The sequence below is a fragment of the Petromyzon marinus genome, chromosome 1 (genome assembly GCF_048934315.1).
Source record: "Petromyzon marinus isolate PM22_M1 ecotype Great Lakes invasive population chromosome 1, UKy_Petmar_22M1.pri1.0, whole genome shotgun sequence".
Lineage (NCBI taxonomy): Eukaryota > Metazoa > Chordata > Hyperoartia > Petromyzontiformes > Petromyzontidae > Petromyzon > Petromyzon marinus.
In genome coordinates, this window is record NC_133667.1 from 27,230,667 (window position 1) to 27,257,464 (window position 26,798).

Sequence of the window (26,798 nt, forward strand, 5' to 3'; positions counted from 1 at the left end):
AGTGTTCCGAGTTGAAAGAAGCAGTGGACAAAAACAAACCACTGCAAGCGGATGTTGAATAAGATTGTCATGCAACAAGCCAGAAAGCGAGTAGAATAAAATAAGCAACTTTATTTAAAAATTGCATATTACGAGGAAGTCGAATCAGTGTTGTGCATTAACATTGTCAGTGTAAGAACGCATTTGGACCCACTGGTAAAAGGACATGTCGATTTTAAAGTTGTGAAAATTTCTAAGTAAATTTGAGTACTTATTCAAATACATAATGCAACGAAAGCCATGAGAGTGTTTATTTGTTACACAACCAAAATGCTTATGAATGAATTCAGAGTATTTGCTTGAGTAAATTTCACTTTTTTTAAAATGCACTTCCTAAGGTTATGTAAACCAGCCCAGTCATTTTAGTGTGGATGCATAATGCCAAACGTTAATCTGGTGGAGCAGTGCTAGAGGTGCAATTGGAAAGTCGAGAGTTCAAATCCGGGTTGGGTGTCAACAGTAGTTGTCCTATGGGCAGATCAGCCCTGTTAAAGGAATTGTAGAATCGGCTTGTAGTGTAGTCATGGCCTCAGCAACTTAAATCCACATGATTACCCTCTGTTGGCCTACGGCAGTGTGTCAAGTCGAGGCGTGCAGTGAGACACCGTGGCGACTGGAAGCGTTCCAGCTGGCCGGGCTTGTCACGCCTGGCTGTGCCAGATCGGAACTGATACAGAGGCGGGGACGGTCGAGAGTGACCAGGTGGCAAGAGGAGGGTTCGACCACCCTTTTCCAAATACCGCAGTGTCTTGAGGTGTAATAATCAAAGCTTGTACCCAGTACTGTACAAGTGTTTTACTTCCTCAGTGCTGTGTCCATACATTTAATAGGTCCCTCGTGCTTGGTAATTTTCATGACCACCCCCACCACATTTGCTGCAAAGTAAGCTGCTTAGCAAGCCAAAATATACACAGTCATAACATTTATTGAATACAATTATGCCGTTACAGCAGATTGTTAATAATGGCAACATTCCTGATGAAATTTCTAGATAAATAATGTGCAACTGCACAATGCATTGCTATGTGTTTTTTCCTTCATGCATCATTTATTCGTACTTGTATACACTTTCTGCAGATTAAATACGGCGAGCAAATGCTATAAATATAGATACTTAGATTGTACAACTTCAACCTTTACTGAAATAATATAAACATTTATACCTCATGGCAGTCAGTTAATCAAGTGTGCACATCTACGGTACCTTCATATGTACAGTGAGGGTACATAATGCTCATAAATGATTAATAATTTGATAATATTCTGAGATTGCCAAAGTAAAATGTAGTGACATTGCCTGCAAAAGACAAGGGCATTTCAAATGTCATGAAGAATTGTACATTATTTTGGAGAAACAAGTTAAGTATTACATGTACAATAAGCAGACTTGCATATGGTCTATATATCATGTTAGGTTGTTTGTAAAACTTTCCTCTTAACCGTGCTTAAATCAAGTTTAATACATCTATGGTAGGCAAGCACATGTAAGAATAGTATCAACGGTAATTTCATGTTGACTTTAAGCTTTCGTGACTGCAGGAATTCATATTCTTTGGGTCTTTCGGTAAAGTCACATAGATAGGTACAAATTAATAAAAATAATATATTCATTATTTTGTATAAATTTTATATTTACTATTTGTATTAATTTGTACCCATCTACGTGACTTTACCGAAAGACCCAAAGAATATGGTAATGTCATGCTTTGCTGGAAGAATACAGTTTTTTATGCGAAGTGACCCAATGTTCCCAGACTAGACGGAAACAATCCAACCACTGCCCATCACTGTTGGCCAGTCACAGTATGACAGCAGCCACACCATATTCTTGGTTCTTTCGGTAAAGTCACGTAGAAGGGAAATAATAAAAATAAAACAATACAATTCTCACGACGTTTCGGCCACAACGCAAGCGGCCGTCCTCAGGTGAAAAACAGCTGTCTTTCCGTCCTAAGGACGCTGTCTTTCCGTCCTAAGGACGCTGTCTTTCTGACAGCTCTGTTCTTCACCTGAGGACGGCTGCTTGCGTTGTGGCCGAAACGTCGTGAGAATTTTATTTTTATAATTTCCCTTCTACGTGACTTTACCGAAAGAACCAAGAATATGAATCCCTGCAGTCACGATAGCTTTAAATCGAAATTCAGCCACACCATGTTTCATCATACGAATTAGTCATAATCAAACCACTCCTGGATGAAGGCCCACCTTATCCGTCAACATATCTCATAATCCTGCGATGTAATAATTATTATCTACCTCGCACCTGCACACAAGCTTATTTCAGTACTCCATCCCCAATGTGGGCATCCTCTCAAACATGTTCTATTCTTCTTTGGTTCTTTCGGTAAAGTCACGTAGAATGAGAATAAAATAATAAAATATTCTCATTCTACGTGACTTTGCCAAAAGAACCAAAGAAGATTAATCCTTGCAGTCACGAAAGCTTTAAATCGAAACTGTTCTATTCTGTCTGCGCCCTTTTGCCAGTACCATAGTATGAAAGATAAGAACAGGTTTGTTTACATGTTCACCACAAGTACGTGTGGTTAATGCAGACTTTTGATTCCTGCAAAAGATTTCTATTTGGTGTTTGAACAGATTGCCACCTTACTCATATTCTTAGCTCTTTCGGTAAAGTCACGTTGAAGGGAAACAATAAAATAATAAAATATATAAAACAATAAAAATTCTCACGACGTTTCGACCATAACACAAACGGGTCGTCATCACCTGACTTTACCGAAAGAGCTAAGAATATGAATTACTGCAGTCACGAAAGCTTTAAATCAAGATTACCACCTGTTTTATTGCCAGAAAGGGTAAAACCTATTATGTGCCACTCTTTTGCTGCCACTCTTTCTTGACGAATGGCCATCATTCATTTTAGCAATATACCTGGCCAAGCCCACTTTTCCTAACTTTCAATTTTCTATTTTTTTAGTGTTTTTTTTATCTACGTGACTTTCCCAAAAGAACCGAGAATATGAATTCCTGCAGTCACGAAAGTTTTAAGTCAAAATTTTCCTAACTGTTCAAAAGATGTCATTCACTTACAATGTGATGCAACAATTGACATGGACTACATTTTGTACCGCACGACTCTCTGGTCTATACTCATGCACTGAATAATTGTCCTGTGAAGTATTCTTACTCGCTCCTGTATCACAAAGTGCAAGAGTTGAAATCAAGCAGAGAGAGTGGCTATTGCCCGGCAACCAAGCACTTAGCACAACACGACGCTCTAAGCCAGGGATCAGCAACCAGAATAACAAGATACAATTTTATTCTAATTTTGTAAAAACATTTGCTCAATTTTTCAAGAGCCTCAACGCACGTGGACAACGTTACGAAACAGTCCTTAAAGAGCCGCATGCGATACCAGAGCCACAGGTTACCGACTCCTGCTCTAAGCCCATGTGGTTGAGAGACTAAAAGGTTTTAGAGCACCACAAAATACTTTGCCTCCGATGGAAAGCTACTTACCCTGTAGGGTCTTCATGACGGTGTCTCTTTAACGAGAGCGTGTAAGGTGCTCCAACATTCTTCCATTTCTCCATCGTTCTCTGCAAACGACTGTATGCTAAAAATTACAACAATTACAATCTCAGTTTGAGAAATAAAACACAAAATTACTATCATTTGTGTAATAACCCAAATGTGAAGTGGGCAACAAAACCATATCCTAACATTTTTTTCTCAATGAAGAGGCAATTCCACAGCCATAAAAAAGTGTGTACAGGCCATAAACAAATAACCTAAATGCAAAAATGTGTCTCAAACAGCAAAACACAACTGGGATTCCAGTCCGGTTTTGCATGTCAAGATGACGTTACCGTTAACCATCACACAGCCGTGTGATGGCCACGACTTGGAAGAGCTGACATTGTGGCATTTGTAATTGAGGCAAGAGATGGGTAAACAAGGCAGCTATGAAACCGGCTTCATCATTAGGAATCATCAGGATGCGGCTGTGCCAAAATTGTTCCCGTTGTGTCCGGGGAAGCGTTCGTGATCGTCACTCGGGTAGAAACAGCAATCGTAGGTAATTGGTCATATCGTACTGATGAGTCCTAATGATGATGAAAATATACATTTCTCTTGTTCATCTGTTGCCTCCGTTAAAAATGGAACACTCTCAATTGTTTAAGCTGGTAGCTTTCACACATGCATATCATCGTGCTGGGATTCCTGGGTTTATTTTGTGTTGAAGACACATTTATCTACATGTATTATCATACTGTGATATGTGTTTGATAAAGTTTATGGATTGGCAGCATCAACCTTTCCAAGAGCAGTTTCTCGCATCTCTTGTCCCACGTGATGTGCTGAATGCAAGAGCCACAATTCCAGCTTGACTGGCGGTAGCTGTCCAGATCCGCAATGGAGCGAAGCGGAAAGACAAAGAGAAAGCCACAGGATTCACTGCTGGGAAAAGTTCCTTCTTCACTCTGGGTCACACCTGCAACACCACAATTTGAAAAACATGTTATCACAGTTGCCATATCCCACATTTAATGAGCACGTTTAATGAGCATTAATCTTGGCCTTGGTACATTTTATGCAGTGTTCTCACCCATTGACCCAATTTATGTAAGTTACACATTTTGTTCAGAAAATAGTCACGACTGACACTTTAAAAAGCAGCCACACCGTTTATTCATATATTTTTAGACCGCAACAAATTCCTGATAAATACATTCTGTGGCAGAAGGCAGTTTTAAACAACTCCATTAATTTCAGGAAAACAAAACAGACAATGCGAGTCCCAGATTTAATGTGGAACATAGCGAGGAGCTATGGCGTACCTGATATTATAGAGAAAATGAAAAGCCTATATGAAAGAAGTCACTGTGCAGTTAAAACTGAGTTTACATAGTTTTTATTATTATTACACTTATTCTTAGCTCTTTCGGTAAAGTCACGTTGAAGGGAAACAATAAAATAATAAAATATATATAAAACAATAAAAATTTCTCACGACGTTTCGACCATAACACAAACGGTCATCTGGTCATCTGATGATGACCGATTGTGTTATGGTCGAAACGTCGTGATAATTTTTTTATTGTTTTATATATATTTTATTATTTTATTGTTTCCCTTCAACGTGACTTTACCGAAAGAGCTAAGAATATGAATTACTGCAGTCACGAAAGCTTTAAATCAAAATTATTACACTTGTTGACCTAGGCAAGCCTCACTGAGTCTCAGGACACTTTTTCAGCAAGGCCCTGCTAAGTTTTCGCAGCCCGGAGCGATGTTCCTACGTGCAATCCCAACTGAGTACTGTATAGTATTTTGCGGGTAATTTTCAGCATTGGGATGTTGTTTGGCCAATATCAGTGACATTGTTTTTTTTTTGTGTTTCGCAATTGGAGGAAAGCAGAGAAGCCAGAGTAAACCATTGCATAACCGGGAGAGAACATACAACTCCACACAGAAAAGCGCCCTTGTCGGGAATCTAACCCCACGTCCTTCTTACTCTGAAGCACAAGTGTTACCACTGCAGACCCACAGATCGTGGCATTTTATTCAAATTTGCACAGGCATTCAGCAGGGCTGCATCTTGTCACCACTACTCTATGCTCTCACTATTGCCTGGGTGATGAGAGAAGCAACATCAGCATCAGCAATCCGCAGCCAATCCACACCAAATCAATAAGTACCTGGTTTGACAAGGGTCAACAAAGAATGTGTGATTTGGGATATTTTTTGTGACATCACAGTCCTAGACTCAAGGTTTGGTTTGGTAGAAACAACAATAAGATTTGAACTCGAGGCAGAAAAGGCTGGCTCACTATAAATGCAGACAAGAAAATGTCATGAAAATTGGAGTAAGGAATAATAATAAGCAATAGTGCTACCTACACTACTTTTTGTAAATGGGAATTGTCTGTGGCACATGCAAACGAGTTGGAAGCTGTCTAACATAGATGGATGAGGTAAATATTACATGCATATCCTTGAAGAACATGACAGCGATCGAGGAAGTCTGTCAACCCACCAATTATCTATGAATCACATCGGTCATTGAACAACACCACCTAATCTGGATGGGCCACGTATACTGCATGGCGTTGGTGAGAATAAGTCATCAGGGCTTCATGTGGGTCACAGCAAATGGTAAACAAAGACGAGGACTGTTGATGAGCTGGAACCAAGTAGTGCAGGAGGATATCGCATCTACAGGGGTTACGTGAGAAGAGCCCCGTGTGATGGTGTACATGTGGAGGCATTGGGTTTCCCGGTGAGTCAGTCATATGGGATAGACTAAGAAGGTACTGTATAGAGATTGTATTATTATTTAAATACGCCAATTGCAAAGTGGAAATAAGGATTATTTTGAATTGTGAGTGGTCATGATTTGCATACTGCACTATGAACCCTGAGTTCAATTACTGGCCACGACAAACATCGATGGCAAGTGATAATTCAACCAGTCCTATGGCGCCCTTCCTTAAGCTGTACTGACCAGCATGATGAAGTATGGTCAAAAATTTCCAATGGCATGGGGAGGCCTTCACCTTCATCCAGCATTAAATAATAAAATGTATATTTTTTTTAATTTAACAGTGAAATGCGAGACAATAGCTTTTTTTCTAGGAATATCGGTCTAATAATACCAATAAGTCACGGTCATTTGTTTAATGTTATTGTTATTTCAATTTGGATATTTTCCAAAGAAAATGGTATCGAAAATCCTATTCTTGGCCCGATAATATTGTAGTGATGGCAGAGAGGATTTTAAATGCCGGATATGGGAAAATATTTCCTGCTTGCCATGTTTTATAACACCTTTTAATAATAGGCCTTTACCCAGGACTATCTCAAGTGACGATTGAGGATTTTATGGATTGTCCTGCACAGGATGTTTGGCTAATTCTTCTTGAGAATTATTGCACATGGGATAAATCCGGAACGCCTAAAGATAACACTACAAAATATGCAGATAGATCAAAAACCTAAAAGCCATCTCAACACTGCAGATGGGTATCTCGCGATGATAGCAGCATGAACTACCAACTGCATCCACAAAGCACCACATAGCATGTTCCACCACATTTGATGTCTGAATTCACTGGAGCAGATTATTTTGGAATCAAACCACTCAAAAGGCCGGTTACCTTTAATGAATATCGATTGGCCATTGGTTCCAAAAGTATATATTGGATGCCAAGGTGATGCCACCACATGTGGCATAGGCAAGGCGACAAGGGCGAGGGCCTTTCCTTCCAGTCTGTCGTGAAGGGTGATTCTGCCACCTCGAGTAAAATAAATCATCTGAAAAGGAACATTTTTAAATACATCACTCAGAGGCCACACACATTTTGCAAATAAGTTCTTAAAAGCAATAATTGGAAGGACGTTATCAACCAGTTTAAGTCATAATTGGCTATGATGTTCCCATCCTACCACCTTCCGATGTTATTTGTGCTTTATGCCCATTTCAAACTTGCGCTTTCACAGGGTTCACATTCACACAGCCACTTCGCATGCCGACCCCTTGGTTGCGGCTCTGAGATCTCCCATTAACATGCTCATCTCTCTTTAACATGCAAATTTTCACCTGACAGCCCTTTGATTGGTGGAAAACCAACCACCGTCGGGTTGGCTGTCCACCACTTACATTATCATTGGCTGCTGACATTTTGGCTACGCCCATTTCAAACCCTTTCTAAACAGTTTGCCTTGGAAGCTAACCCCCCTTTTCTTGAAGACGACCGCTTGTGTTGCGATCGAAACGTCGTAGTTTTTTTTGTTATTTTCTTTGAACCTATGTAATTTTACCGAAAGCCCCAAGAATATGAATTTCTGCAGTCACGAAAGCTTTACGTCAAGATTTAAGTTCTCAAAAATTCAAAGAAATTGGGGTTGACTACTTTTGAATATTAATATATATTTTGTATTGGCAATTGTATTCCAATTGTGCTGTCGGTATCATATGATATGAAAAGTCCATTTGGATATCTCGCAGAGAAGTATACCCCTTCATGTTAGAAAATAGCCCAAGGAATTAGATGCCACAGAACTACTTCTGACATCACTTGAAGTGATCTCAGATTTACATAGTACACTACTCTCCCTCCCACCCTGCCACTGACAGTAATGTCCGTTGCATAACTGTTAAATGAATATTTTTAATCCTCAGAGCTGGGATTTAGTCATATTGCAGAACCAAATTTTACGTGATGGTATTTTGTGCAGTGATTGGTGCGCACGCAAGAACAACAACTCTTTAAACTTGAGAACCATAGTTTAATGGCAAGGGACTGCCTGGATTCGAACCCAGGATCTCAGTGGTGCCCAGCACAGCAATCTGACCTCTTGAGGCACCGGGTCAATCTTAAGTGCAAAGCACAATCGGGAGAAGACATCGTGGCTTGCGTTAATGACCAGACCATAAGCCTTTACCTATTTTGATTATGCCAACGCCTGAAAGTAAAGTGACCCATTTAAAATGCACTCTAAATAATAATCTGGTGTTATGTTCACCACTTCAGTGTTATTTACTGAAACATAAGTATTGCTTACTTTCGATATATGAAACCTGTGGACTTTTATGCCTTTTGTTTAAATTGCTGACCATGGATGCACACGGTTTTCTAAGAAGCTGTACCAAATAAATAAATGTCATTGTTTATTTAACCACCGCAAGGTGTAGGTCAACATGTTCCTGACATTGAAAAAAAAACACATTGCGTGCAAACACTGTTGAGAAGCATTGCAAAAAATGCATTGCAGAATATCTTTCACGAGTAGAGCTGGGGAAATTCTCAAGATTTCAGCCAGCCAATATTGCCCAGAATCACCAATGAAACGCATGGCCGATGCATTAGCATGTGAAATTGGCCCAATACTTCCCCAGTTTTTGCACAGTGATCAAGCAAGATGTGAGGGCCTCTGGGGGCCTGGCTGGCCACGTGGAGATCATCCTGAGTGTGGTTTTCAACCTGCACCAGTGATTGACTGGGATTCATGGAACTTCTAATGGTAAAATTCTTGCTAAAACCCCATTAAAATAAAAATGATTTCACATGGAAATTACCCATGTAATAATCATGATTCCTGCAGGAACATTACAGGGTAGAACCTTAGGTATCCATGTTCCATGGCCCTTTCCGCTATGCAAAAAAAGAACAACCATAAATTTGTTCTGTTTGGCCCTGCCCTTCACCATATTTATCAGATTTAAACTGCAGCCTTGAATGCACTGTATATCAGATGAACAACATACTTTACGTACGTACTGTTAAAGCTAGAGGTGGTCGGGTGGCTCAATGATCAGAGCGCTGAGCTGGCATCAGTGAGGTCCTGGATTTGAATTCAAGTTTCTGTATTTTATTAAACCGGGTTCTCAAGTGAAGTAAAACAAACTTAAGTCTGTTACCTGGGTGAAAAGTGGGCAATGTCTTTGCCCAATCCTAAACCAGCTGGCTCAAAACTTAATCAAGGAAATAACCAAGGAAAATGTAATGAAATAACATTAAAATATTGTTGCGGATATTGTACGATGGACCTCACTCTTATATGCAGAGTGAGTGTGGGAAGTATTCTCTACTGTGTGTAGATCAGAGGTCACTTGAAGGGAATTCACAGGGAGCTCTGTGATATCCGTTTCCGTGGTCTATGAACACAAATTATTGCACTGCTCTATGAGAGGCCTGACATGATACTTTGTTTAGTGACATGGCACTGATAGCACAATCGTAATAAAATAGAAAAAAAAGTGGAAAAAAAACAAAGCCTAACTGCCCTATGCAATTCCGGTGCAGTTGATGAGGCTGCTGGATTACATCACATCGATCGCACGTTATCATCCAAAGTAAAATGCAAAGCAATACTGCAGCAAAGGATGGCAGAAGTTGAGAAGACAAAATTACGCAGACACACCTTCATATACACATATATGTATACTCACACACCTACCCACATTCACACAATCAATCTTGCACATATGGATATACATTCACACACACTGACACACATAAACACACTTGACGTACACATATTGGCACATGCATGCACACACATACATGCACACACATAGAGACATAGAAACATTCGTACACACACGTATGCACTCTTACTCACAATCACACTTACAAAGACAAAAATTCCCTTTATAGCCTTAACAGACCATTGGGGCAAGTGCTGTTAGTGAGCACCTATGAAGTCCGGCACCACACACAAGGGGGTGGATGGCCAGCACCATGCCCGGCCGCCTTTGTCTCCCTAGTGGTGATGTTTACACACCGCAACAGGTACTCATTTAAGGATGAGTCGACCTAGAAGAGGCCCAAGACAGGTTCATATAATCGTCACTGGTGTTGACCGTGAGCGGGAATCGAACTCAGGCAGCCTGGTTTGCAGCGCAGTGCACTAACGACTAGACTTCCGCTCCGCAAACATTGTCATGTTTTATGCTTATTTTTCTCCAGTCCAATTTCCGGATATCATCTCCCAATGTCGCTGGAAGCACTTTTGTTTACGAAAGCATGTCACCTACCTGAGATGTTTTCAGAAAATTGGATTGGAGACAACAAAGGCATGACTATAAATGAAAAAAAAAACATTTACATTCGCTGACAACATAGTAATTTATAACATAGAGTGGGAATGCACAACGTGAAATACTAGAACTTAATAAAGAGGGCTGAAAAGTTTGGCTCACGACAAATATGAGCAAAAAAATATCATGCACAGATTCAACCTGAGATAGCTGTCAGAAGGAGATGATTCGAAAACACAGCAGAATGTTTACCTAGGTCAGTTATAGAAGGGCAGACCGAGATTTAAAAAAAAGTATCAAAAGGCAGATAAGAGCAGGTTGGAACACTTTTGTAAAGCTGAACTGATAAAGAAAACAAACAAGTAAACTATGCCTAAGGAAGAAAGCTTTAAATCAACGCATATTACCTGATATAAGATATGGATTGGAAACGTGAACGCTCACAAAGTTGGAAGAAACTTTTAAAAGAGCATAAAGAAGCGTGGAGAATAGGTTTTCCCCTTTTTCCTGGCAACAAAACAGGTGTTAAGGTGTTAAAACACCAAACTGAAACCTTTTACAAGGAATCATGTCTGCATTAACCACAATACTTGTGGTCAGAATGCAAACAAATAACATACTCTGATATTATATGCATTGTCTTTGAAACTGATTGGTCCACACCAGAGACAGCTTTCTTTTGAGCCTCGTCTCAAAACGGTGTTAGACCAGAGGACGTCTTTTGTGTGGTCCAATTAGTTTGAAGGACAATGCAAACATTATCCGAGTATGTATTTTGTTTGCATTCTGACCACAAGCACTGTGGTTAATGCAGACATGATTCCTTGTAAAAGGTTTCAGTTTGGTGTTTTAACATCTTAACACCTCTTTTGTTGCTAGAAAAAAAGCGGAAAACCTATTCTCAAGAACACAGATTTATTCTCAAGAACAGAGATTTAAGAACACATGCAGGTTTCAGGCATCAAATGGACTTTTCAGAAAAGTAAGTGGGCTTGAGCAGAATGTGTCACTGGAAGGGATGATGGCTTGTGGGTGAAAATAACTACAGAATGGCAGCCAAAGGAGGGAACATGCCCAATATTTCATCCACAGAGGAGATGGAGTGATGAGCAGTTCATGTGCATGTGCAAGTGCCGGGTGAATTGTTCCAATGGCTTGGGGATGCCATCATCCAGCAGTGGATTGATCACGGCTGATGATGATGACGTGGTAATGCAACTGGTTAATACCTACCGATTGGATGAATGTTGGATTGCACTTAATTTAAAAAAAATCAGAACCCAGCTCAATCGGGTGTGAAATCATGCCACCGTATGACAATCGATCGCATGGTGCGATAGTAATGCAAGTGAATCAATTTCGGTACAAGAGATTGCTTGTGAAAGGCTTGAATCCCTTTGATTGCATTGGAACTGCATGGCATATCTGTGCTTGGCAGGATACACAAACCATAGTTTATTATTCCCTAACTTATTCCAAGAAAATGCCTTAAAATGTCTGTACAGCAACTCATCTTACCAGCTGTGGGAACATTGGTAGAGGAAGTACAGCAGTGATTACATCTCCCTGTTCTTCACACCTGAAGAATTTATAACAAGGAAATACATCACTACAACAACAAAACATTACCTTTATTTCAAACTATAACAAAATAGGTCATGTGTGCACAGTTTTACATGCAGTTCAATACTTTGTACTATGACACACATAAGGACCTCGTCATAAAATATTTGGTAACATACCACTTCACATGCTTACATCATTGCAAGACAGGCTGTGCCCTGTGTCCAATATTATGCCTGCTACACACATAACAGTAACAACAAAGCACAAGGCTGAGTACCAAGGCAATATATTTCAGTAAACTATATTATTGTGACCTTAACCAAATAGCACCATAACAACTTGGCAGTCAGCAGATGTGACATTTTGTCAATGTCAGAGGCTGTACAATTGAAATACTATCCTTGCTGAAAATCTTAAAACTACATATATTTAAACCATGTGACCCAGCAAGTGATCCGCAAAAACAACACTCATGTAACTCAAGACAGGTCACAGTTACCTTTGACAGATCGTGGCGATGTCACAAGTGCCTTCAGAATTTACTTCCACCATATGCACTGAGCCATCTTTACAGAAGGCCAGTAGAGAGGCACTTGGACTCGCTGCATAGTCTTGTGTGGGTGAATCATGTTGGTTTTTTGGAGCTACAAAATGTAACTCAGCTATCCGAACAGGCTCAGGGAGGCTCGTCACAGTCAAAGGTAAACCTAGAGTAAGTGGAAGATTTTGTACAATTTTAGGCAACATCAGCAATCTGGCATGTAGCTATACATAATATATGGTGGCCATCAAGTAATGTTGTGGAAATAAATGGCCACACACAACATTGGACAACATTTTTTCACCCCTAATTGTGCATCACCTTTTTCTCTCCACGTGTCCCCATCCCACACATATATAAATAATATATTCTAGTAATCTTACCCCTTATATGTATCTCATTCCGTGCAGCTTCTTGAGATGCTTTGGATTATTATAGATTTCCCACTTCCGTTGTTATTAGAGAATACCATAATAATTATTACTTAAACACCTTGGAAATAAATCTCATACCAGTAGTGTAAGGGCTCTTTCTGCCTTGAAATGCAGGCCTATACATTTTAGCTTCATGTCTGGCATGGCAGTTTCCTGCCCAATGGAATTGCCTATCCACAAGGCATCTAATGATTAAATCATGTATTAAAATCCATCCTTATGCTAAATGAAATGCATCAAATCATGCATGTGTTTAAAACTGATGATGTATGGAAATTGTATTTAATTTTTTTTTATCCTTTAGGCTATTGGAACGAGACAATCGCAGCACAAACAAGACAGCCAGAAGGCAGGAGGTAGACAATACAAACGAGACAACAAGATGAGACAAATAATTAAATCGACCTAAAATCGCAACAATTTATTGAATTGTGGCAGTAGTGAGATGGGAATGGTAAATGCTCTCCGCCGACATGTTCATTGTACCAGTTCCCTCTTAAAGTTTACCATTAAATAATAAAACACTGAACTGCCACAAAATGCTCTTGAAGATTGCCCCCAAAAGGCAAAAGAAAGTACTCACCAAGATATCTATCCCAGATTGTGATGGTGCCATCTCTCAATCCCAGAGCAAGCAGCATTGTGCATTCACTAATGGTCGAGCAGCAGATGAGCTCTGCATTTGGCCACACTGCATCAGCCTTGGGTTCAGTCTCTGGCAAGCAGGCAACAAATAAACATGCGTGCAATTCAGTGCTCCGGAGGCAAGGTTTGTGTTCAAGACGCCCATCGGCAGGGCAATAAAGTTCACAATGAAAGGCAGCAAAAAGAGATTGTTCACCTTTGGAAATGTGGATTGTCTCCATCAATTCCAGGTACCTTCTTCTACTTGTAACATTTCTTTACTGGCAAAATATCCCAAACAGGATTGCCCTGGACTACTCTAAAAGTGACACGAGCAACTGATGTACAGCTCTGTTAAAACAAAGTAATTGGTAGGTTTTCTGACCAGTAGGGTATCCAAAACAGAGCTAGTTTGTTTTAGATAACTGTGACGTATTGAGTTAAAATGACAAGGCTGGGCTTACCCTTTCCTGTTTTTTGAATGGTGTAGTGCAAAAGCAAATGGCTGCCACTCCACCACATGCAAACACCATTGGGCAAGCCTAAAGGAGAGGAGCAAATACATCAACACATGCTTTACTGACACCAATGTTAGTTATGTATACATTGTCTTGCATAATAAAGAAAGCAATGCCAGCACGACTATCACTGTTGTTAACTGATATATATATGTGATGCTTTGTCAATCCACTGCTGGATAAATGCCACCCCACACCATTGGTCATGGGTGTCGTTTGACCATACTTAACCACATCCGCTCATTGTGGCATGGGTGCACTTGGGACCAGTTCAGATATCACTCGGCACTCACGTTCGCCATGACTGGGAGGCAAGCTCAGGTTGTTGTGTTCATAGCGCAGTGCGCCGACCGCTGTGCCACAATGCCACCCCCACACAGTAACTAGTATGTTGATGCAAATAAAAGCGATGTGTTTTATGCAGCACAGGGAGCCAAACCTGACGCAGTCTTGTACTCCAGGCCTGCTGGAAGAATGAGAGATGGCAGGACAAAGTGCACTGTAGCTCGACTGCAATAGGAGAGATCATCCCATCGCAGGAAAAGAATTACGATACAGTAAAATATAGCATGTATAATGTGCGCTGACTTTCATTCTAAGATGAACTCTTCATTTCTCATGTAACAACACAATTTTATGTTATTGGTGACACCACTTGGATATCAGCATAAGGATTGAGGTACAAAGAGAGTACGTGCATATACAACTCCTATTATTTTTCCGACGTGAGAGTACATTTTCAACCATAGTTCTGTAGGGATAGGAACAATTTCCTTAATAATTAGGTCCATGGCAATTTCCTTATTTGGGATGATACCAGCAAACAATTGCTTTCACTTTCATAAGACAGTCAAAGCAGATAACATTCCCAAGAGGATGACCAACGTAATTCTGCTTTATAGGAACATGAGTTGAATTGAGTAGCAACTATAAATCGATATCTAAGGTGTAAATCCATTTAGAGGACAAGCGCACATCACTCATGCCTTCGGAATAGGTGACTGCCTGCCTTGGCCACTTCGAATATTTTTTAAGGTAGCCCCCAATTGCTTATGGGGCAGTAGGCTTCGTGATGGCTGAACAAAGCAACACATTGTAACTGCCATGATAAACGACTGCACTAAAATGTTTACCATAAATCGCATTGTTATGAACGTTATCACCATTTATGTCACGTGACATTAATCTGCAATTTGGTGACAATGTTCCCTAAAAAACACCATTGAGGTAGGCAAGAGGAAGCCGCCTTAATTATTTTCCCCCTGTCAAGGCTCAAGAACTCTCGTAACGTGTGCAGTGTTACCAGAACAAGAGAGTAGGGAGGGATGGGATCAATAAATCTTGAGCCATGGACATGCCCTTGGGCAGAGAACTACAGACGATATGCAACATTCACATGTCTCAATTTGTTTTTTTTATCACAAAGTGGCCAGCAACAAACTACACTATTGAAGGTGGAACAGATAAAAATAGGTTTACTCTTTGGTTTTTTCGGTAAAGTCACGTAGAAATAATAAAAAATAAAATTATATAATAGCATACGACGTTTCGATTGCAACACAAGCAATCATCATCAGGTACAGAAGAGCTAAATTTAAGAGAGAGAGGAAACACATAACCGCAGATATATATACAGACCTTAAGTAGAAGGAATTAACACAGACACACCAGGGGACACAGAGAGAGACGGAGCACACTAAATCAAACAGGGTTTAGCAAAATTTGGAAACTATATAAAGCAACACAGACGGTCGGTTAAAACACAATTAACGCATGGTCTGGTAGATTACGCTATTTCAAAGATTGCTAAATTGTAAGTTAAGTGTGAAATTTAAGAGAGTGATAGAACACAGACCGCAAAGAGACATGGGGAGAGACAGGCACACAGTGAAGAAGTAAAGCCGCATCTCTGTGCCGACGCCTTAAATAGACAGAGACGGTGGGGCTGGGACTCAGAGACAATGGGACCAAGGCTGAGCAATGAAAGGGAGTCGGTCCGTGCGCGAAAAGAGGCATCGTTTTGACCTGCAATATGGTGGATGACACAAAAAAGTCGGTCTGGTAGAACAAGTCCTTATCATGGGTGGAGGAATAAATGAATGTCGTTCATGGGAAAAGAAACGATGGTAGTAGCGATAGAAGAGTGATAATGGTTCCAGCAGAACACCTGAGCTCTCGCTCCACTGCATCTCGGTGTCTCTGCTCAAAGAGCAGGCGATGCATCTCCAGCTGTGCGCTGCTCAGCAGGTGGTTCTGTCCTGTCCCAAGGGTGCTCCATTCCTCCGGGAGCTGCGAGGATTCCTGGCCGTGACGTCTCTCGCGGCCTGAATCAACAATCGCCATGAGGATGTGAAGATAAAAGTGTCGCCCTGCATTAGCTTGCTTACACCACTGCTGATTGAAATGTCTCCAATGAAGGAAACGATTGAGCCCATCGTGAGGGTATTTGCCCTACTCTTCCGTGCTGGAATAGATCTTGAAAGAAGCGACAGACAGGAATAACACAACGGGCAACTAATTGGAAGGTAGCGATGATCACTACTCTACCAGCCTCGAGGTCTGCATTACAGGACCATTTCCCGTGATACAAAAATAGCTTGAATTCATTGTTGTGGATGAAAATGTTATGAAATGAACATGAGATTAAAAAAAAAGTGTACGTATTCTTCTAAAATATTTTGAAATGTAATGTCTATTATTTAATGTTGATAAAATATCATTCATACCTGAGGGTCGTTTTGGTGATTTAAGACGCAGGATTAGTATTGGGGAAGAAAGTTTGACGTCAATATTGCTGAACTGCTGAAATGACAGGCATCATAACAGGTCATATGAAACAATAGGTCGTCATGGTTTTACAAGTGGATTTGGTATCATTGCTCAAACCCTGTAAGATAAAGAACATTCCGTTCTGAAAAACAAGAAGGAGAAAAAACAGGTAGAGGAAATTCAGCAATTTACAGATAATTATCACAATGACCTCCATTTAAGTCGAGAAAACATTATCGTCACAAGCATGTTTTGTATTATGCAAAATATGTAATACCAGTTGTATGCTTTAGTTTACCAGAAGAAGAAATAACCCCATTGTGGCACATTAAAACATTGCCTATTTGCAAGAGAGACCTGAGTTAGAGCATAACTATTATTATGATGGGCATGGATCTAGAACAGGTTAATTAATTTTGCTTCCCTTGGCTTGACCTTTGAAGAGGATGGCAATTTAGGGAAAATTATTCGCAAAATAATATCAAGTGCTTGCTCAGCTATGAATTCAATTATCACAATTTTAAACAACAAACATTACGAGTACCACAAAACTGCATCTACTAAAGCCACTGATTTGGCCCAAAGCAACATATTGATGTGAAGGTTGGATGGAAAAAAATGAGCAACAACAGATATAGCAGCATTTGAGATGTGGTATTACAAATGGATGCTATGGTATCGTGGACAAGACACCAAATCATTGACTAAGTCTATGAAGACAGAATTATGATTGTATGGACACCTCGTGCGCAAACTTATAGGTTATCCAGAAAAAGGCCATAATACGAGAACATATACCCATATTCTTAGATTTTTCGGTAAAGTCACGTTGAAGAGAAACAACAAAATAATAATATATATATAAAACAATAAAAAGCTGTGTGAGAAGAAACAAAGCGCCTTGACAAAGGAATTAGCATATAATTTAGCATTGAAATGGCTGAGTGATTAGCTTGTGACTGATCACAAGCTAATCACTCAGCCATTTCAGCTTAAAGGTCGTGATCTCAGCGTGGCTTTCTCACTCCAGCGCTGTCCTCCAGACAGTCTCGTCCCTTCACCTAATGAAGGCCGCTTGTGTTGTGGCCGAAACGTCGTGAGAATATTATTGTGTTATTTTATTTTATCAATTTATTATTTTATTCTCATTCTACATGACTTTACCGAAAGAACCAAAGAAGATGAATCCTTGCAGTCACAAAAGCTTTAAATCGAAATTTAATATGGAATACATACATGCAATACGACTAAATATATACGCATTTTCATGAAGAGATACAAATTGACTATCCCTATATAACTATGACTATCCAAGATTATTTTGCAAATAATATCATAGAGCTCTTACCTGATTTAAAAAAATGAGATTGGTTTTACACTGCACGCTCTTAAGTGCACAATATTTACTCCTATACTTTGCCGAGCTACAATTATCTTACGTGATATATTGTTTTACAAATAGTGACTGTATTCGAGTACATTAGTTGCAAACTAGCATCTGAGGGTGACCATGTGACTGAGAATGTTAAAATGGCAGAACTGGAAGCCAGAGAAATACTGCATCATTTAGGCCACTTTCGTAACCCACAGCCATGAAATCTGAACGATTTCATGCATGTAAATTATCTGCAACCTCTTGGATATCAGTGAATAATGGGAAGTGCTGAGAAGCTATTGGTCCCCAGAGGCAAAAGCAGTTGTCCAACGGAGAAGTGATTAAGAGGAGTGCGACTGTTTTTGAGCGTTTCTAAAAGTCAGGATTGTAATCTGCCATACAGGGATTTAAAACATTACCTCAACATCTTGCTGCTGTTGGCTTTGAGCTTGCTCCAGATCTTTTAGCCATGTTTCCTTTGGCATCTTTTGAATCTCAAACCATGATTCTCCATTTCCTGCATAGAAGCACACGCATGCTTGATGATCATGGTGAAATGAATTCCATGTCATCTACTGGTTATGATTTGAGACTAACCTTAGTTTACTTCATTCATACTGTTACTATTACCATTCGATTATAAAAAGGTAAATTTATTTTGAACCCTGCCCAAGCCCTTGTCTCCAATAGTTTTGTATACAATGGCACATTCATGTTATTTTTAGTTTAGCTGTACTGCCATCTAGTGGATTTGTGTTTGATGCGTGACATGTTAGTCCTCGACTTACGAACACGCGACTTACGGAGCAGCTTCCATGAAATATTAAAAAAAAAACATTGACTTAAAAAGCGAACTCGCACTTGATGTAATGAGTTTAACAATGCTTCCAATTTCATTAAACCGTCAGAAATTACATAACACTGATCGTATGGGTATTTAAATGCAGTGCATTATTGTGTTCCGAATTACGAACCGTTCGACTTACGAACGGGTCTCAGGAACTAATTCGGTTCGTAAGCCGAGGACTGCCCTACTACAAATAAAATTTATCCGTACCTTGCAACATTATACCACCATAATCACCACCGGATGACAATATGAAGGAAGAGCATACAGTTCTTTTCGAAATATCCTCCTAACAAAAATAAACAAATTCCACATTTGTATTACCAACACCATGTATTCGAAAATGATAAAGGTTTGTTTTATTAGTATGCATGTTTACTCAAGGAAGCCCCCACTGAGTCTTGTGACTCTTTTTCAGCAGAATTCTGACAATATGCGGGTGAATTTTAAACTTTGGCAAACTTGGATCATGCCACTCGCCCATAATGGCCTACTGCTGTGAATGACGTGATGGGATCTTTAACGTTCACTGTGAACCTAACAGCACTTGCTTTTATGATTAATATACCCGCGTTAGTAATAACAGGGTTGTCCGCTGGAATCAAACCATGAACCTCCACAACAAATCAGCAAATGCGCTGCCGCTAGGCCACATCACCGCTTGTTACTGCACCCCGCCATGTTATTAAACTTACGAAGAAAATGTTTACGCCAATTTATTTATCTGAGAAAATGCGGTTACGTAAAGATCCGTGCAAACTTACAACTTCGTTAATGGTCTTCACAAGGTGAAAAGTCTCTGAATAAAATACAAACAGACGACCAAGTCCTGCAACAGAAAAATAACACTCAGGAGGAGACCTTAGTTTCTAAACATACCAATAGATTTTGTAAATATGCTTTAGGGTACTTTTTATTAATCATAATGGTTTAACGATTTTAAATAGTGTGGTGTATTAAATAACAATGTTATAACATAACACTACATTGGTAACCTAAAATGACACTGAAATGAAAGTAAAACTGCCAAATGTACTATTACAAATGGAAATATAAATGTTGCATGTTGTGCAATGAAAATGTCAACATTTAATTTTGTAAACTCATTAAGGATGTTATACGTATGCACAATAAGCATACAGCAAAATGCGTTCACGATGTAGAAATTGTCACGTAGACATTGACGAAACAAGTGAACAGGAAAACGTTGCATACCCATGTCGTCAATCGTGGCGATGGCACTCATTTCTTCTCCGGCTGGTGCTGTGTTAATCTGCGTGATCATTGTCCCTCTCTGTTCCCACGTGGAGAGCACCGCATGTTCATCCACAGCGGCAAGAGCCGTGAGACCTCCGTCCAGACCCACAAAGATGTAACGGCCATCCGCGCTGTTCGCCAAGCAGTGCGCCTCCTCACGCATCTGACCACACAAATAAGAGCACGTGTAAATATTCCCTGTATATTTTCACAATTGTGCTGCATATCGCCTCACCTGATGTGTTTTCAGGTCGTACCGCGTGATGTATGGCACGATGGAGCAAAACGTCATGTACCGTGCCAGACAACACGCGGTACAATCGTAAAATACATAATCGAGCAATACATATATATCTATTCGATTGTTACGTTGCGAGGCAATCTGAGATGGTGACGGCTGAGGGAGGCGTTTGTCCAACAGTGGATAGATCATGATGGTTGATGATATATTTACTCGTTTGGGAGTTAGTTGAATATGATGTGCAAACTTTTACGACAAGGCAGTACTCGTAGTCTTCCTGACAAATATATCCAGCTCAATAGCAAGAGCTTAAGCGTGCCTGATTAGTGAACGGAGTATATTTTGATTTCTAGATTGAATTAGAATGTATTGTCTAAATGAAGATTAAGTGAATGCATGAATATAAAAAGTAAAAAAAAGTATACGACGTGACTGATACCATGGAGACAGAATGACCTCAGTGGCAATGACAAATGAGATGGAACACGCCAAAGTGTCTAACCCAAGGGGATGTGAGCAATGAAACGTGAGCATGGGGAATTGGAGCGAGCGAAGTTGCAGCTGCACAAAATTGTGAACAGACAAGTCAGCAAGAAGAGGCTTTTATTCACTCATCAATAAAAAAAAATGTCTCACGTATTCAGAAATTTACATTTTGTAATCACCCCTGAGAGATTATATATAGCTATGTCAATTGCCCAACAGGTGAACATAACGGTTAATATTATGTTTACAATTATAAAAACAGATCCTCTAAAACTGTAATAAAAACAAAAATATGGAGCTGAATGAAAACAATCCTAAAAGACATTAACGCAGAAACACAGTACTCGACATAAATGTGTGTTTCATTGAGACAGAGTTGTGCCGAGGCGACCATTTCATGGATGGTACATTTGAAACCCATCCCCATGTCCTCGTGATTCACCTCCACTCTGCGAGGCCGGTTCCAGACGGGCGGCTTGTATCTTGTCCGCTCCTCTTGGCGGCTCTGCTCACGACCCTCTATGGAGGCCCAGGTGCGCTCCAGCACCAGCTCCAACACCTGCTCACAGAACATGCAAGGCTGCAGACTACCAAACTCACCAATACAACCTGTGTCCATATCCCTCTATATAGAGCCCAACGGTGGCCAACTGGCGTCTCAGGCGACTGTATTCATACACCACATGCGGCCCTTTCGAAGGGGCATAGCGCAGAACGGTACTATCACTGTGGTAAAGAATAATGAATGTCTTCCCGTGCTATGTCGAAAACTGTCCATATATATACACACACTTAATGTATGCACTTGACTCTTTGCAGAACTCATGGGTATTTTTTGGCTCTTGGTCTGATACAGGTTGGCCACCCCTGACATAAACACTACCGCATGGGAAGTTACTTAAAGTGTCACTTTTATGGGATTGCTTTTGGGTGCTCCCCCCCCACTCCCCATCAAACGAGTGTGGAATTTCCGCTACGAGCTCCTGAACCGCACATGAACGGCAACAAAAAACGAGCACCGCCGATGTTGATCTCTTGGGTGTTAGGCTTATGAGGATTTGGATTTAGGGGCTATGGCTGAGAGTCGTAACTTATTGTTAGGTTCAAGCTCGGTGTTATGGTGAAGGATGAAGCTAATGATATTTGAAATACTGTAAAGTGCTTAAGATTGTGTTTGTTTGGGTGAAGAGCAAGGAATAATATTACATAACGTTAAAGTTTAATGTTAAGGTTTTAAAGGTTTTATACTCTAGTATTCAACTTGGATTACAGATTCGGTTAGATACAGTTAAAACATAAGGTTAAGGAATGTGGGTTATGGTTAAGGTTACTAAAGATTGAGTAGGGTTAGGGTTAGAGCTTGAGGCTAGTGTGAAAAATTCGATAAGCACTGCAATTTTGAGAAATGGTGAGTTTTCTAAAATTAATGCAGAATCCATAGGGCCTTTGCATGCAAATGAATGGAATGCTGAGCTTGCTGACAAGCAGCGAATTACTTTAACATTTCAGTCAACTTTGCGTCTGACGTGCTTTTTTTACTCAATTAAATCTGAGTTGCAGTGAACATAAGATGAGGTGTTCAAAACGCATTCACGCATTTAATTTACATGCTTGTGCATTTCCAGTTCGTAAACATTAAACATTGTGCGCTTGCATTATATCCACGCAGATTACTTTAAGCGTTAAGCTTCATGTTATCTTCTTAATACACCTTGTATATTTCGATGTAAAGCTTTCGTGACTGCAATGATTCATCTTCTTTGGTTCTTTCGGTAAAGTCACGTAGAATGAGAATAAAATAATACATTGATTATTATTGTGTTATTTTATTTTATCAATTTATTATTTTATTCTCATTCTACGTGACTTTGCCGAAAGAACCAAAGAAGACACCTTGTATAGTTTTCCAGTCACAATTTCAGTTTTAATGCTCAAGCTGTTCAAAAGCAATCTTGTTAATTCGTAGAACTGGAGCCCATCTGTGATGCTGACACTACAAGCATGAGGGCATGGAGCCAGACCGCCAATCAACACTGCAAGTCAGGGCAAGAAAGTGCTGTGAGGTACAGCAATACCACGTTTTACGTCCTGAAAGGTGGGACGAAGAAGATTAAAACGACGTTAGTCAAAGCAATTTACGGAGTGGGCGACAGGTACGAGAACAGACGGAAGGTGCTGTTAGCGACGCAAGTGGGTGGGGGTGCGAGGTGGGTGGGTGTGTGGGGTGGGTTGGTGGGGGTTGTGAATTTTGGGGTTGTGGGTGGGTGGTTGGGGTGCGGGGTGGGTGGGTCGGGGTGTGGGGTGGGTGGGGGTGTGGGGTGGGTGGGTGCGGGGTGTGGGGTGGGTGGGGGGTGGATGAGGGGTGGGTGGGGTGTGGGTGGGGGTGTGGGGTGGGTGGGTGGGGGTGTGGGGTGGATGGGCGCGGGGTGTGAGGTGGGTGGGTGTGGGTGCGGGGTGTGGTGTGGGTGGGGTTGTGGGTGGGGGTGGGTGCGGAGTGGGGTGGGTTGGTGGGTGGTTGGGGTGCGGGGTGGGTGGGTCGGGGTGTGGGGTGGGGTGGGTGCTGGGGTGGGTGCGGGGTGTAGTGTGGGGTGGGTGGGGGTGTGGTGTGGGTGGGGTTGTGGCCGTGCGGTGTCTCCCACCTGCCCGACCAGCCGCCATGGCTGCGGTGGCCGCGCGAACGCTCGCTCGGGGTCGAGCTCGAAGCGCGCGTCCTCCTCCTCCTCGTGGTCATCCAGAGAGGGCAGCGGCACCTCGAGCTGCCCTTTGCGAATGTAGACTGGCATAGCAACGGGGGAAGGCAGCGGCTACACAAGCGGGCCACAGCAAGTCCCGCGCGGGCCACAGCAAGTCCGCTCGCTCGCTCCACACCCAACCGCGGTCAGCTGTGCGGTGGACGCGGTTGCCGTGGTAACGACCACACGCGGCACGCCGGCCCATGCCCGTATATGGGCTCAGGTCCCTCCACCCATTCAGTTTCAGTTTTATTTATTAAATTTTGATTGGATTCACCACACCCGGCCGCCTTTGTCTCCCCAGTTAACACACCACAACAGTTACTCGTTTGAGGCTGAGTCGACCGGTTAAAATAATCGTCACTGGTGTTGGCCGTGAGCGGGAATCGAACCCAGGTCGCCAGGTTCATAGCGCAGCGCGCTAACCGCTACACTATCCACACAGACACACAGACACATACACACACACAGACAGACACACACAGACACACACAGACACACACACAGACACACATACACACACATACACAGACAGACACACACACAGACACATACACAGCGCGCTAACCACTACACTACAATGCGTCACGCTTCCACACAGACACAGACACACACACAGACAGACACACACAGACACACACACAGACACAATACACAGCGCGCTAACCACTACACTACAATGCGTTACGCTTCCACACAGACACACACAGACACAATACAGAGCGCGCTAACCACTACACTACAATGCGTTACGCTTCCACACGGACACAGACACACACAGACACACACACAGACACACACAGACACACAGACAGACACACAGACAGACACACACACAGACACACACACAGACAGACACACACACAGACACATGCACAGACAGACACACATACACAGCGCGCTAACCACTACACTACAATGCGTTACTCTTCCACACACACACACAGAGACACACACACAGACAGACACAGACACAGCGTGCTAACCACTACACTACAATGCGTTACGCTACCACGTGCGCGGGTCACGTGACAGATTTGACGTCACAGCTCATTTGCCGTGCAATAAATATATGCATTATTGAGCTCCCCCCTCCTATAAAAAACAAACGTGTATTTTTATTATTTTTGCAAATAGTCTGGAAAGTACCCACATGGCAAATTTCCAGTTTGTTGCATGTCGGGAAGTACGCTAAACATTTTGAACAGACACATAATCACAACTTTGCCTTTTATATATATGGAGATAACCCTGTGAGCCATGCGGCTCTTGACTCGGGTGCGACCGCAACAAACAAAAACATGAACAAGAAACATCTTAAAGTGACTACACGCAACAGAAAAATCCTGGAAAAAACAGCAAAGTCTTCCAGAAAAAAACACCGCATTTCAACGCTGTGTGCAAAAATCCCAGTGGGAGGCAAGTCAAACAATAACAACCATAAGACAATGTGTGATTAAAGTTATCAGGCTAACTCTGTACTACAACAAACGAACATGACTAAACAAAAAAACGTTTTCAAAATCACCAAAATAAAGCTATAAAAACAATGTAACAGTGATCATAGGGATTCAAATTTAACAATAAACGATACACATAACATGTAGGACCAAACTTTGCAGCCACAGTTGGCTGCATCAGTCACTCCATTGATCAGATGTGACAACCCACACGTGTATTACCATAGCCTGCAGCGACGACGGTTTATAACAGCATGGGGATTGAATTTTCAGGTCCATACTGCGTTACAGCCTATATAACCTCGTGCCAGGGCAGATCTCTCGCCGACTTCAGTAGTTTTTTTTTTTATTGCTGTGTTTGTCCCACCTGATGACGATTGCTTGTGTTGCTATCGAAACGTCGTAATCTGTTATTTTTCTACCTACGTGACTTTACTGGAAGAACCAAAGAGCATGGATTCCTGCAGCCAATGAAAGCTTCAAATCAAGAATGTTGTTGTTGTTGTCTTATTTGTTTGTGTTTCTCCCTTGTGATGGGACTTTGTAGGGTGAACGTTGAGTTTATAAAGGGCACGGGGTGACCAATAAGGTCTGGATTGGTATGTCATAATGTAGGGCACTGATAAGGGGTTGACAGCCATGAATCGGTAAGCAAATGTGAAAACCCACTTTAGTTTTACTCTTTTATTTAACTTGCCCTGGTGTCTGTTTATATCCTTTCAAATCTCTGAACGCTTAATATCTTCCGATCTACGCAGCCCAACGGGTTGAAATGTTGTACACACAGACACGTCGTCGTCTCGCGTGACAAATACAAGATTTAATTTAAAGAACCGGTCCAGGTCCCGCCGATCCTGGGCCTTTTGGTGTTTTTTTTACTTGAATTGTTATTGCGCTATTTCAAATATATTACAATTATCCAAGATTGAGATCTTAGAATGAATATGCACATATACAAAAAAATACGCTGATATAAGCGCACAACTTTATTTATCTGTGATGAACGCTGCACTTTCCATCGTTTTCATGCAGGGGGCGCTGTAAACCTACACGTGCCCCCTGCATGAACGACGGAGGCGCAGGGACAGACGTTCCATCACGTTGGAATCGATCTGTAGAGAGTGGTCTTCTCGCATGGCCAGCATCTCTCTGTCGCCTTATCTCGATCCCGCAATCATAAACAGGTGAAAGTCCGCATCGAACCGAACCCCCCAGTAAGGCCATCTACTTAACGACGAGAGAAAATTCACACGAAATGTCGTTTTCATTGAAGTATTCCAGATGTAAAATGATATAAGCTTTTAATGAAGAATTAAAATTATCTAATTCAAAACATAACACAATCCAAAGATGTTTTTTATTTTAAAACTTCAAAACGGAGCATCGGGTGCTTGCGTGA

At 41.3% G+C, this 26,798-nt stretch overlaps 1 protein-coding gene across 4 annotated transcripts; it reads right to left on the reverse strand.

Annotated features, from left to right (window-relative positions):
• Positions 1 to 946: 946 nt before the first annotated feature.
• Positions 947 to 24,872, reverse strand: WDR93 (WD repeat domain 93). Of its 4 annotated transcripts, none has more exons than XM_032946990.2 (17): positions 23,847 to 24,404; positions 21,650 to 21,766; positions 20,439 to 20,643; positions 19,988 to 20,052; positions 19,434 to 19,512; positions 18,796 to 18,893; positions 16,959 to 17,034; positions 16,400 to 16,556; positions 14,672 to 14,742; positions 14,179 to 14,256; positions 13,674 to 13,805; positions 12,615 to 12,822; positions 12,068 to 12,128; positions 7,164 to 7,320; positions 4,321 to 4,404; positions 3,523 to 3,619; positions 947 to 1,336 (listed from the first exon to the last, which is right to left on the reverse strand). In XM_032946990.2, the coding sequence occupies exons 1-17, from the start codon at positions 23,988 to 23,990 to the stop codon at positions 1,246 to 1,248; spliced, it is 1,920 nt and encodes a 639-aa protein (XP_032802881.2). In that variant the 5' UTR covers positions 23,991 to 24,404; the 3' UTR covers positions 947 to 1,245. The 4 variants fall into 4 exon arrangements, with proteins under 4 accessions (XP_032802881.2, XP_032802891.2, XP_032802900.2 ...); XM_032947000.2 differs by having other exon boundaries at positions 16,959 to 17,031; positions 23,847 to 24,403; XM_032947009.2 differs by having other exon boundaries at positions 4,321 to 4,498; positions 23,847 to 24,390.
• Between the last annotated feature and the right edge of the window lie 1,926 nt (positions 24,873 to 26,798).

Coding starts and splice junctions, on each gene's coding strand:
- WDR93 (XM_032946990.2), bottom strand. CDS start 23,990: ATGCCAGTCTACATTCGCAAAGGGCAGCTCGAGGTGCCGCTGCCCTCT. Junction 21,767..23,846: donor CATGGCGGCTGGTCGGGCAG/GTGGGAGACACC, acceptor TTCTGTGAGCAG/GTGTTGGAGCTGGTGCTGGA. Junction 7,321..12,067: donor TACCAATGTTCCCACAGCTG/GTAAGATGAGTT, acceptor GTTCCTTTTCAG/ATGATTTATTTTACTCGAGG.